Source organism: Rhinoderma darwinii, chromosome 5, assembly GCF_050947455.1.
Source record: "Rhinoderma darwinii isolate aRhiDar2 chromosome 5, aRhiDar2.hap1, whole genome shotgun sequence".
NCBI lineage: Eukaryota > Metazoa > Chordata > Amphibia > Anura > Rhinodermatidae > Rhinoderma > Rhinoderma darwinii.
In genome coordinates this window covers 140,356,691-140,370,349 of record NC_134691.1, presented here as the reverse complement: position 1 = coordinate 140,370,349, position 13,659 = coordinate 140,356,691, and the positions used below count along the sequence as shown (strand labels likewise).

The following is a 13,659-nucleotide window of genomic DNA, read 5'->3' as shown; positions in this document are numbered from 1 at the left end:
TCAATTTTAGTCTCATCTGACCACAGCACCTTCTCCCAATCACTCTCAGAATCATCCAGATGTTCATTTGCAAACTTCAGACGGGCCTGTACATGTGCCTTCTTGAGCAGGGGGACCTTGCGGGCACTGCAGGATTTTAATCCATTACGGCGTAATGTGTTACCAATGGTTTTCTTGGTGACTGTGGTCCCAGCTGCCTTGAGATCATTAACAAGTTCCCCCGTGTAGTTTTCGGCTGAGCTCTCACCTTCCTCAGGATCAAGGATACCCCACGAGGTGAGATTTTGCATGGAGCCCCAGATCGATGTCGATTGACAGTCATTTTGTATGTCTTCCATTTTCTTACTATTGCACCAACAGTTGTCTTCTTCTCACCCAGCATCTTACTTATGGTTTTGTAGCCCATTCCAGCCTTGTGCAGGTCTATGATCTTGTCCCTGACATCCTTAGAAAGCTCTTTGGTCTTGCCCATGTTGTAGAGGTTAGAGTCAGACTGATTCATTGAGTCTGTGGACAGGAGTCTTTTATACAGGTGACCATTTAAGACAGCTTTCTTTAATGCAGGCACCAAGTTGATTTGGAGCGTGTAACTGGTCTGGAGGAGGTTGAACTCTTAATGGTTGGTAGGGGATCAAATACTTATTTCTCTGTGCACAATGCAAATAAATATATATAATTTTGACAATGTGATTTTCTTTTTTTTTTTTTATATAATCTATCTCTCACTGGTAAAATTAACCTAGCCTAAAAATTCTAGACTGTGCATGACTTTGATAGTGGGCAAACTTACAAAATCGGCAAGGGATCAAATACTTATTTCCTCCACTGTATATATGAGCAAGCCGCAAAGTCCAAGCTATAGCGGGGTAGTTGTGGAGCTCCGATGCAATACTTGGGCCCACCACCTAATAGTTGACAACTTTTCATTCCACTGTATGGGTTATATAAAGTGTGGTAAACATTTGCTTAGTGGGGTAGCTTTCTATAGTATGATTACATCCCTGTGTAGTTAGCACGAGAAGACATTGTGCTACCTTCCACATAGTATTCTGATGATGGAATTGTGAATTGTCAGTCAATATCGGTTTTATGTTGCCTGAACTGTTGCATCTGAATGTCATCATGGACAATAATGCTTCACATGAACTATCTTCCCATTATGATCATTTCTTCTTTTACAGATTGGTCAAAAGCAACAAGTCTTAGTAACTGAGGAATCTTTCGACCTCCAATACTACGTAGCCCACAATCGTTGTTATGAACAGGTAAATGATAAAATATACAAACGTATGGGAAAATAGGATAGATGTGTGGTAGCAAATAATGTCTAGTGGGAGAAAAAAAAGGTTCAATCATCACAGTCCTATCCATCTAATGTTTAACCCCTTCCTGCCGCAGTCCTTTTTCACATTTTCATTTTAGATTTTTCCTCCCTACCTTCCAAAAGCCATAACTTTTTTATTTTTCCATCGATATAGTCCTATGAGGGCTTATTTTTGCGGGACGAGCTGTAGTTTTTCGTAGCACCATTTATTGTGCCATATAATGTGCTAGGAAACGTGAAAAAAATTATTTGTGGGGTAGAAAATGAAAAAAACAGCGATTCCTCCATTGTTTTTTGCGCGTTGTTTTTACGGAATTCACTATGCAATTAAAACAATGTTAACTTTATTCTGTGGGTCAATCCGATTACGGCGATACCAAATATATATCGTTTGGTATTTTGTGTCGCCAAATTCCGAGAGCCATAACTTTTTTGTTTTTCCGTCGATTAAGTTGTATGAGGGCTTATTTTTTGCGGGATAAGCTGTAGTTTTTAATAATACCATTTTGGTGTACATGCGACGTTTTAAACACTTTTTATTTCATTTTTTGTAGGAGATGAGGTGACCAAAAAATAGAGATTCTGGTGTTTATATATTTTATTTTCTTTACGGCGTTCACCGTGCGGGTTAAATAATGATATATTGTAATAGTTCAGACTTTTACAGACGCGGCGATACCAATTATGTTTATTTTTTTACTATGCTCTAGGGGGAAAATGGGAAAAAGGGGGGTTTTTTGAACTTTTAATTTTTTTTATTTACGTTTTTTACATAATTTATTTTTTATTTAACTCAGATTTACTTTTTTTTATTAGTCTCCGTAGGGGAATTCAATCAGCGATCGTTAGATCGCTTGCACGATATACTGCAATACTAATGTATTGCAGTATATCGTGATTCTGACAGGCATCTCTTAAGCCCTGCCGGAGGTAGGGCTTCATAGGTGCACAAAGATGGCGGACCTGGGGGCCTTCATTAGGCCCCCAGGCAGCCATAGCAACCATCCCCCTGTGATTGCGTTGCGGGGGGCGCTATGAGCTGTTAGAGGGGGTCGTCCCCCTGTTTCTAACGACTTAAATGCTGCGGTCGGTATTGACTGCAGCATTTAACCAGTTAAATGAGCGGGATTGCGCTCGAGCGCAATGCCGCTCATTACTCTGAAGTGTTGGCTGTAACATACATCTGAAACCGGCATCGTATGGTGCGGGTTCACTCCGTGAGCCCGTTCCATACTTCCCCAACCCGACTTTGGCGTATGGATACGTCAAATGTCGGGAAGGGGTTTAAGACTTAAAGGGTTATTTCCATCTTAGATATTTATGGCATATCCTTGGGTTTATCCGTCTAGCCACATACCGCGCATACACCAAGTGTATAGCCCCAACATTTGCACATTTATGCTATCTAGTTGCATATCAGCCATTGACTAACATTTTTCTTTTTTTTTTTGTCTACACATTTGTTTTCATTTTTTGCCTTTTTTACCAGCCCTTTACATGTCGGCATATTTGTACTGTTTGCAGGAGGAATTTTAAATTAAACCCTAATTACACTAATTATTTTCTGTCTTCTTTTTATAAGAGAATAGTCATTTCATGTGCAGTTTTAATTACATCTATTAAATGGTATATTACATTGCATTCCTGGAAACCTTACAAGCTTTAGCTGATAACACTTATGTATTTAAAAAAGGCAAAATTGCCTCTGAAATATGGTATAATTCCTAAAATTGCGTAATTTTGTCTGATTGACTTTACGTTCATACATATCTATATTACAAAGTACAGATGAATCTATTGAAATGGACAGCTAGAAGTCCTCTAAATAGGAGGTGCAAAAGTATTAGTCGAACCCTTTACCACATAAAAAGATACCAGTATTACAAATGGCACGTTAGGTTGGGGGCTTTGATACAGATTTTGCATTGGGGCTTAGAAACTTTAAGTTATGCCTCTGCATTTAATTATCATGGTATTGTCAGTAATTTCCTAAAATAGTGATATTATTGGACACTAAACCACTGTTTAGGTGCAGTCCGAAGAATAGAGGAGCGGTTTATGATGCCCCGTGTTTTTAAACGCACCACTTGCAGATACTCTTCATACCCTTCAGCACATTTGGAAGACAAACTACTGTAAATTACTTCTCTATCGTGCTGACTATATCCTCATGGCAGTGGTGGAGGATTTGTAAAGACAGGGACCCCTTTTTAATAACGTTATGTTTGGAAATTGGTATTGTTATAGCATATTCTAATTTGTGACAGGGGGCCTTATTGAATCTTAATTTTCAGTTCTTTTTCTTTTTTCAAGGTTCTTGTCCCAAAAGACCTGGCATTCATGGGGAAAATGGTTGAAGTAGAAATTTATGAAGCAGGAAAGCATTACATGAAAGGAAATCCATTGTCCGATTCAAAGGTTTATACTCCATCCATAACAAAGCCATTAAAGAAAGGAAAAGTTTCTGGTCTGTCTGAGGTGAGTGTGCTTACCCAATACTGTTTATATTTACCTTATCGTATATTTTTAATTTAGATTTTTCACAAGCAAATTAAATGGGTTGTCTAGTTTAGAAAACCCATTTTATATGCCACATCAGGAAATGATGAGGTAATAGAGGGGGTCCTCAGTTTAGATTCCTCATCTCTTGGCCAGAGTATGAGTGGTTACAAAGAGCATCTCTCGCTCTGGAGGACCTGTTCCGCACTATACAGACAACACATTGATATAAATGGGCACTGTGTAATGCCTACGTTTCTCTGTGGTGGCGCTGCAGTGAAAGCAAACACTTACTGACAGGTCCCCCCACAGTTTACAGATGATCGCTAAGGGTCCAGACCGGGGAACACATTGTGATCAACTTATTGACAAAGGACACTTAGGGATTGTCCAAAGCGAAGAACCCCTTTAAGACATGAATTTGCCATTATGCCCATGTTCAGGGACAGAACTCATAGCTGGTTTCATTACTGGATGATTGCATAGATGGTTTCATAAGAAAAGACATGTTCAACCTACTAGTAACTACTGAAGTTAAAGTTGTATCGGAATTTGTGTTAAGATAATGGAAAAAGCCACAGGCCCGTTGCTACAGGAGTAGGGTCTAAAAATTGCAATCCTAAGCTAACAATAATGCCCCCCAAAAAAAACCACACAGCCATAGCACCGCTCTGTGATGGAAAAACTTGGGGGGGAGGTTCTAGTTTCTGTAGCATAGATTGCTATAAAGATACAATAACTACATAGAGATCAATGTATAGATCACATTATTTTATTAGGCTATATTGAAATGAACATGAAATAAAATGATGGCCCACATCCCCAAGAGTGGAACCAGATCTTAAAGAAGTTATCGGCGGTCCTCCCTGTGTAATAACCCCCTAAACCTCCTTAATAAGCAGTGGGGATAAAACACCAGTGGTCTCTGGATTGTCTGTTCAATTCATTTGTGAAATAAATAGCATTTATTTTATCTTTAGTAACAGACTACAAACTGATGCTATTTTAAATGACGTGTCAAATCTCGGCAAAAGTGAACCTACACTCAAAGGGCAAATAAATGTTCAGTTCATAATGTAATATTTAGTGATTTTGTACTTTGCAGTTTTTGCCTGTCTATGTTTTGACACTTGAAGACTTTACAAGAAACTTTCTATCCACTCTTGTGTAACTGCTCGAGCATTTAGGTTCTGTAGGGATAAAACATGTAATCTGTAGCTTCAGGTTCCAATTTCAAATTAAACTTTGCGCTACTTCTGTACACCTGGAAAAGCACTTTAACAAGAGGAATGTCTGGCTGCTTCCCAGTAAACTTGGTTATATTCAGAGATTCCTCCTAAATTTGCATTACTTGAAGAGTGCTTAGAAAACTGTTGGCAATATACAGTCTAGACGGCACTTCTTTCTTGTGACATATACATATACTGTATACACTTTCTTGTTTTAACAATGCTGATGTTTTCCCCGAGGAGACTCTACGAATACTGGTTTTCTTTTCATACTGAGAGTGTGAAATAGCATTGAGATTTCCTTTTTATTTAAAATTTCTAAAGGTGAGCAGAAGGGGTTATGCTTCAGATGTTTACTGCCATGTCTATAAATGTGTAAATGAGTTTGTGCCCATCCTGGAACAGCTCTACTCAGTGCTGGCGTCTAAAGCTTAGCAGTGTGCTTTTGAAATATTTACTTTTTGGTATTTTCTGGATAGCTGTAGGATAAATTAAACCAGGGAATGCACAGGAAAAAAAAATAGCAATTTATAATTCATAAAGCAAGAGGCAAAGCATTTTGGGTAAAGTTTTCCCTTGACAACTGATTAAACCATTCAAAAGGCTAAACGGCAGAAAAACTTCTACGTTCTCAAAGTTACAGTTATTACAGCAGGATAGATGCTAAAGTTAAAAAAATGTGTGTCGTGTGTGTATATATATATATATATAATGTGTGTGTGTGTCCTAGATCTATTAGATAGATCTAGACACACACACTATGTGGACAAAGAATTTGGACACATCTCTTAATAATTAAATTCCGGTGTTTCATTCAGTCCCATTGCCACAGGTGTATACAATCCAGCACCTAGCCATGTAGCCTGCCTTTATAAACATTTGTGAAAAAATAGGTCGTTCTAAAGAGATCACTGAATTCCAGCGTGTTACTGTAATAGGATGCCAACATTGCAACAAATCGGGTTGTGAATTTTCCTCCCTCCTAGATATTCTACGGTCAACTGTTTCAATACGAAAACAATGCCACAATCGATTTTGAGAGTTTTTTTCGCTGAGATATTTAACTTTAAATTATCATCTTCATTATCGGCTACCGGCGGTGTTAGCATTACCCAAAATGTATTGCGCGGGTAAAATCCTAAATGTGTGTGGCCGTGTGTATATGAGCTTGGGAATGTCACATCAAGGTGACTTTAAATTACGTACTATTACAATCAGCTTCGGCGATACAAAGTGGACCTGGTCTACGATTGTAACATGATTTCATGTGTACACATTTCGGTAGTCGCTTGTGAATTTCAGAGAGCACTAATTCGGAGAGTAATTTTCATTTTTGTACATTTCTATTGTCCTATCACAAAATGCATTTGACCAAAACGGAAAAGATCACTTTATTGATGATGAGAGGGTATGGCGAAGAAAAAATAAGATCCTATCGAAAAGTAGCGGCTTTATTCAATGCCAATTATCCTATCCGTGATCCAATTTCATTGTCAACTGTTAAAAGAACTGTTCATCGTTTCGAAATAACCGGTTCAATTAAAGACGCACCAAGATCCGGAAGACCGAAACATGCTAGTAATGATGAAAAAGCTTTAGATGTTCTGCTCACTGTACGTGATAATCCTCATATATCTATCTCAAGTGGAGCGCAACAAAATGATATCAGCGCCACATCAGTCCGACAAATTTTGAAGATGCATCATTATCATCCTTATAAAATACGTCTAGTTCAGGAGCTATCCGAAGATTATTAGACAGAAGAGTGGAATTTTGCGATACAATGATGACACGATTTGGTGATAATCATCAGATTTTCAACTGGACCGGTTTTTCGGATGAAGCTATGTTTGGGGTGGGTTTTTTTTTTGCGTTAACTGGTAGATTTTATGACCCCATTAAATCCCACCAAATTTCAACCCTCTACCTCGAGGCGTTCAAAAGTTATGAGGGTGTTCCGGAACTTTTGGTGGGCACTATATATATATATATATATATATATATATATATATATATATATACAAACATATATATGTACACACACATTTTTGGCCTTATATTGTGTATGTGGACATCTGCCCATCACACACCTACCTGAGATGTGTGTCGCGAGATTGCCAGATTAAAAAAACCAAAACACAATTTTGCGATCTGACTCTGTCATGATAATGTCTATGCTATATGAGTCTATGTGTGGCCACCCATTGGTTGTGAATTGCAGCCTGTCAAGGGTTTTGCTAGCATTTCATGATCTTGTATTAAAATGTTTTGTTTTCTTTAAAAAATTGGAGTCCTTGACCAAATTCAATCAAAAGTAAGAGTGGACACATTTTTAACTTGAAGAACTTTCTAACAACTTGACGGAAGACACATCAACGTGTTATTTTTATTGGGATACTTTTATTTTATGGGAAATTCTCCCATGTAAAGTGCACATAACCTAGATAGAATAAGATTTTAAAATGTGTGGTCTACCAGATGATTTATTTCCTTAGAAATGTTACTGGTTCCTAGTAAATCAATTATATATACTTTATGCTTTTTTTTTTTTTTCCGGTGATCACTTTGACATGTTTTATTTTAGAAAGTATAGCATTGCCTAACAAAATGGCTGACTCCACAGTGTATGAGGTGGAGTATAGGCATTATCTCATAAGGGAGTTTTACGAATTGTGCCCTCCACACCCCTTTTAACTGCAGTCAGTAATGTCCTTAGTCCAATAATTAATTAAAATACATAGCAAAGATGTGGTCGTCAGCTTTTACCTTGGTAAATGTGGCGAGCTTCCAGGCCCTGTCTTACATTTCACCAAGGCCCGGTTGTAAAAGCTGATGAAGTGTGAAATGAAAATGTGTATCGCATTTCTAAGCATCATTTTATGCTCTTTCTGAACTGAAATGTTTGGGGCTACAGAAAATGTAGCCCTAGCTTTAACATATGGAAGAAAGACTGTTTGCTCAGCCATGTAATTTCGTGATTGTTTCTTGGAGAATTTTTCCCCCTTATTTTACAATGCATGGTAAACAAATGTTAACAATGACGGAGGGAAGTTACAGATAACATTACATTTATTGCTGTAAATGTCACGGTTGCTCTACTTTTATAGGCTTTGGCAGACAGTAAAAGGGAAGACCTTAGAAGAAATGAGAAATATGCCTGCTGAATACATACATGGACTGCATCCACACTGGAGCAATATTCTGCACATTGAGGTCACTCAGGGGACAATGTGTCTCTCCTTTCTTCCATCTGTTTTTGGATAACATTTTTTCCCCAACAATATTTAGTTAATTTTAGTAATAAATATAGATAGATATATATAGATATCTATACATAGATTTTTATATATATATATATATATATATATATATATATATATATATTAATTATATGTGTCTATGTATATGGGTAAATATATATTTTTGATTTAAACCTGAAAACAAAAGTGAAATTTTAAACATTTTCAAGATTTCTGCACTATTTCTACTCAAACTTGAGATAATTTGTGACATTGACCATGTTGACATGTAAATACAAAAAGATCAGAATTCCTTAACCCTTTAAGGGGCTCTCTCACTAGTTTATTAATTGCCTATCTCCTAACTAATCTAATAGGGCCTTTGCTTCTGCTGCTGCTGCTGCTGCTGCTGCTGCTGCTGCTGCTGCTGCTGCTGCTACAGTGTGATTTTTTTTTTCTCCAAAAACGTTTATTATTTGCAAAGTTATTTGCGTTGTTCTAAATACGCTAATGTATCTCTAATAGCCAAATAGGGGGTGGCTCTTTTCACTCTGGGCAGTGTCATGTTTTCTGTATGATACTGTCTGTCATACAGCTTCTCCCCCTTCCCTGCCAAGCAACACAGCGTGATCATATAGTATACCGCTACCATCGCCGACTGTGTTTTCAACTGGCGATATTCACAGCTAGAACTGCGATGGTGGTATATGAAAGATTAGAATCTCATCTTTCGTATGCCACCAGAAGCGCTGTTCTAGGCGGTCCACAGCCTGAGATATGGCTGTTTTAAGTGATCCCCATCCCTCCAGCCTCAGTCTCTCACACTGTGTGAAGCAGCTTCATGCTGATAGGACAGTGTCAGGGGCTGTGAGGTGGCTCCACCTCAGGAGAATCGCTGGTATTGATGCCCATTTGACAAGTATAGGCTGAATATTTAGAAATAAGCTCATAACTTTTAAAAGAATAAACGTTTTGGGACACAATTTTCACCAGCATTATCAGTGTGACAGTGTCTATTAGATTAGCTAGGAGATTGGGCATTACTAAACTAGTGGCAAGCCTCTTTATCGGGGTATTTCAGCCTACAGGTTTTTTTTCCTATCTACTGGATAGATGACAAATTCTAAATCGGTGGGGGTCCGACCGCTGGAACTCCTACCGATCGCCAGAAAGGGGGACCAGGTCCCCCGTTCAACACAGCCGCAAAATAGCGGCTAGGAGGAGTTTGAATAAAGTGGAGGTAGAGTCTGCGCTGTGCCACTCCATTCAAAGTCTATAGGGCTGACGAAAACAGCCAAACCCCCACCGATCTGCCATTTATCAAAATGCTATAGGCTGGAACACCCATTTTAAATTGGCCTTTATACACATTAGATGTATGTCGGCAAAACCTGAATTTCAGGTGCCGAGCGTGTATGGGGCGGGGTCGGTAGGAAAAGCTGTCGACTAAATAAACTCTCAGCCAACAGCTATCTAAAATGTATGGCCAGCTTTATTTCTTCCATTGAAACAACTCTGATCTATATTAATCAACCTTCACTCATTGTTCTGGTCTATTTACAAGGTCATATCGCAGTTTATTGCAGCCTTTTTTTTTCTTTGCAAAATTGAGGCAAAACCATTGCATTTATTGCCGCAATAAATAAATAAATGTATTTGCATTGTGTGAATAATCCCTTAAACAATTATAAATGAGGGTGTGCCCTGGTGTTCAGCAGAACATTTCATGCTAAGTAATATTGTGACAGCAGCCCATATGGCATCAGAACAAAGTGACAGATGTATTGAGTTCTAGGGCAGTGTCAGGGTGTGAGGGCAGCAGTCTTTTACATTATACTATACCGCTAAATAATCTTTATAATAGGTAACCAGTGCAGTATGGTTGTCACAGCTTCAATAGCCTAATACAACTTGAAATATGTAGTCACTATCTTCACACTGGTGTCAAGGTTCCATTTAATTTCTGTTGCCTCGTCGTGCATAATAACTTGGCTGATGTACCCATTATAAGTCACAATGGACGTTAGTATTACTAATAGGAGTGTTTTGTGCCTGCCTTTCCCCACTATAAGGCCCCATGCACACGACCGTACCCGCAAATACTGACCGTAAATACGGTTCCGTATTGCTTTATAGTCATCAGCAAATCATCAGCAGCGTACCCATTTCTGCTGAATGGTATCCGAAAATACGGCCCGTAGTGCATACGTATTACATCCGTATATACGGATCCGCAAAAAAAGAGGCCTGGTCGATGGGAAATCCCCTTTGTGTCACTTAGGCCTCATGCACACGAACGTATTTTTTTTCCCCCGTAAATACTGGCGTAAATACGGGTCCGGTGTCACCAGTATTCCTGCTGTATTTACGGACCCGTTTTCTCTGCACTAATCGGCAGCCTCTTCTCTATCAGTGCTGGAAAGAGAGAAGGGGCAGCCCTTTCGGGCAGAGTTTACGCAGCGATTGTAAGTAAAAGAAGTTCATACGTACCGCTGTCTTGGTGACGCGTCCCTCTTTTGACATCCAGTCCGACCTCCCTGGATGACTTGGCAGTCCATGTGACCGCTGCAGCCTGTGATTGGCTGCAGCGGTCACATGGGATGAAACGTCATCCCGGGAGGCCGGACTGAAGGAAGAAGCAGGTAAGTTAACTTTTAATACTATTAACTCCAGCAGTAGTCACTGTCCCGGGTGCTGAAAGAGTTACTGCCGACCAGTTAACTCTTTCAGCACCCTGGACAGTGACTATTTACTGACGTCGCCTAGCAACGCTCCCGTAATTAAGGGTGCACACACGTAGCCACCCCTAATTATGGGAGCCCCATAGACTTCTATGGGCCTGCCCGTGCCGTTATTACGGCCTGAAATAGGACATGTTCCATATTTTTAAACGGCACGGGCACCTTCCCGTAAGCATACGGGAAGGTACCCGTGGCCAATAGAAGTCTATTACGGGTGTTTTTAAGATCGTGTGCATGAGGCCTTAGCAACACTTCTGTATTTGCGGATGGCTATCCGTATTTGCGGACACACCTCCGTAGCCATCCGCAATTTTGGCCTCCACCATAGACTTCTATGGAAGTGTCCGTGTCGCAATTGCGGACCAAGAACGGACATGCTCCATAATTCCCGGCACAGTTCTGCGGAACGGACACTCATTCATTACGATACGGAAAGGTGTCCGCGTTCAATAGAAGTGAATGGGTCCGTTTTTGCGGACCGCAATAACTGAGGTTTTTTACAGTCGTGTGCATGGGGCCTAAGGATGCAAGTTCATACTTAAACTTGTTCTACCTCCCACCTAATTTTCCATCGTATCCAAGCTATAGTGACCTTTGAGCAGCGTTACTTACTGCAAGTCATGTCACCTCTGATGGCTCAGTTTTTACCTTTTTATAAGAATGTACCAGCTTCTTCTAACCTTACCCTAAAAGGGATATTCCATCCAAAAAATATTTATCGCCTATTCCCTGTCTCCCCTGCCGCATGACCACAACACAGAGTTTGAATGAAGAAGCAGTTAAAGAGGCTCTGTCACCAGATTTTGCAACCCCTATCTGCTATTGCAGCAGATAGGCGCTGCAATGTAGATTACAGTAACGTTTTTATTTTTAAAAAACGAGCATTTTTGGCCAAGTTATGACCATTTTTGTAGTTATGCAAATGAGGCTTGCAAAAGTACAACTGGGCGTGTTTAAAAGTAAAAGTCCAAGTGGGTGTGTATTATGTGCGTACATCGGGGCGTTTTTTAATACTTTCACTAGCTGTGCGCTCTGATGAGAAGTAACATCCTCTTCTCTTCAGAACGCCCAGCTTCTGACAGTGCAGATCTGTGACGTCACTCACAGGTCCTGCATCGTGACGGCCACATCGGCACCAGAGGCTACAGTTGATTCTGCAGCAGCATCAGCGTTTGCAGGTAAGTCGATCTTACCTGCAAACGCTGATGCTGCTGCAGAATCAACTGTAGCCTCTGCTGCCGATGTGGCCGTCACGATGCAGGACCTGTGAGTGACGTCACAGATCTGCACTGTCACAAGCTGGGCGTTCTGAAGAGAAGAGGATGTTACTTCTCTTCACAGCGCCCAGCTAGTAAAAGTATTAAAAACGCCCCGATGTACGCACCTAATACACGCCCACTTGGACTTTTACTTTTAAACACACCCACTTGGACTTTTGCAAGCCTCATTTGCATAATTACAAAAATGGTCATAACTTGGCCAAAAATGCTCGTTTTTTAAAAAATAAAAACGTTACTGTAATCTACATTGCAGCGCCTATCTGCTGCAATAGCAGATAGGGGTTGCAAAATCTGGTGACAGAGCCTCTTTAAGCATTAGCACTGTTTCTCGAAGTGTATGGGACTGACGAAAATAGCAGAGTTCTTGGCCATATAGCTTTGAGGGTTCCATGGTCCCCGTTCTTGCTATCAGTGGGAGTCCCAACGGTCTGACCTCCTCTATCTAAAATTTTTCACCTATCCAGTTTTTTAGACCACAAATACCCCCTTTAGGTCAGGATCACACACGCAGTTTTGACTAAGTATTTTGTGCCGTTTTTGGTGCATTTTTATGAGACCAAGCCAGAAGTGGATCAGAAAAGGACAGGTACAAAAAAAAAGACTGATGCATCTCCCTTTATTTATGTCCAGTCCTGAGTGTGGCTCAAAAGACTCCTCCAAAAACAGCATCAAAACTACGTGTGTACTCCTGGTCTAAAAGGGTTTTCTGGGATTAGAAAAGTCTGCTTTCTACCCCCATTCCCCCCAAACAGCGTTACTCTTGTCCATCTGCCATGTTTGGTGTTTGGTATTTGAGCTTATCCCCACTGAGCACTGGCACGGTTTCTGGAAAATAATAGCAGACCTTTTTTCTAACCCTGGACCCCTTTAACTACCCCTTTCCAATAGAATATATTAATGAGGGACCCTCTCCTTGGAATTTAATTATCTGTCTCTATTCCTGTGCCAGAGATCTAAATTGTGAACAGCAGAAATCTTGGCTATAAGATTGTGCCAGACTCTTGCTAAATAAAACATATGGTACAGGCCTCAGGTAAGGGACCTCAAACACACTCCTAAAATGATGGAAACAAGGCATTTGAAAAAAGTGGGAAACCCCTTTTAGCAGGTAGGTGTACATTTTAGGAAATATGTTTATGCACATATTCACACTGGAGAGCATAGTATTTATTTATCAGTAAATAGATTTGCAAAAAGTGTTCAAGCGTTAGACAGCCAACGGAGTCGGCCTAATGGTTTTCCAATGTTTTCCACTGCCAGGCCAGAAATTCCCCAGCCACTATTAAATACATTCAATGGCTCGGGTAATTTTGAGACAGAATGTTAAGAGGAAAGCTAGAGTCATAT

The 13,659-nt window shown here is 40.0% G+C and overlaps 1 protein-coding gene across 2 annotated transcripts in view; it reads left to right on the top strand.

Moving 5' to 3' along the window:
• CDKAL1 (CDKAL1 threonylcarbamoyladenosine tRNA methylthiotransferase) overlaps positions 1–13,659 on the top strand; it is an 845,495-nt gene that overhangs the window by 781,313 nt on the left and 50,523 nt on the right. Inside the window, exons 14-16 of one of the 2 annotated variants that reach the window (XM_075826580.1) lie at positions 1,182–1,265; positions 3,638–3,802; positions 8,160–8,305. In XM_075826580.1, coding sequence (XP_075682695.1) covers positions 1,182–1,265; positions 3,638–3,802; positions 8,160–8,216 — 306 coding nt within the window. In that variant the 3' untranslated portion in view covers positions 8,217–8,305. Of the gene's footprint in view, positions 1–1,181; positions 1,266–3,637; positions 3,803–8,159; positions 8,306–13,659 lie in introns of those variants that run through there. The other variant, XM_075826579.1, reaches the window with a different exon arrangement.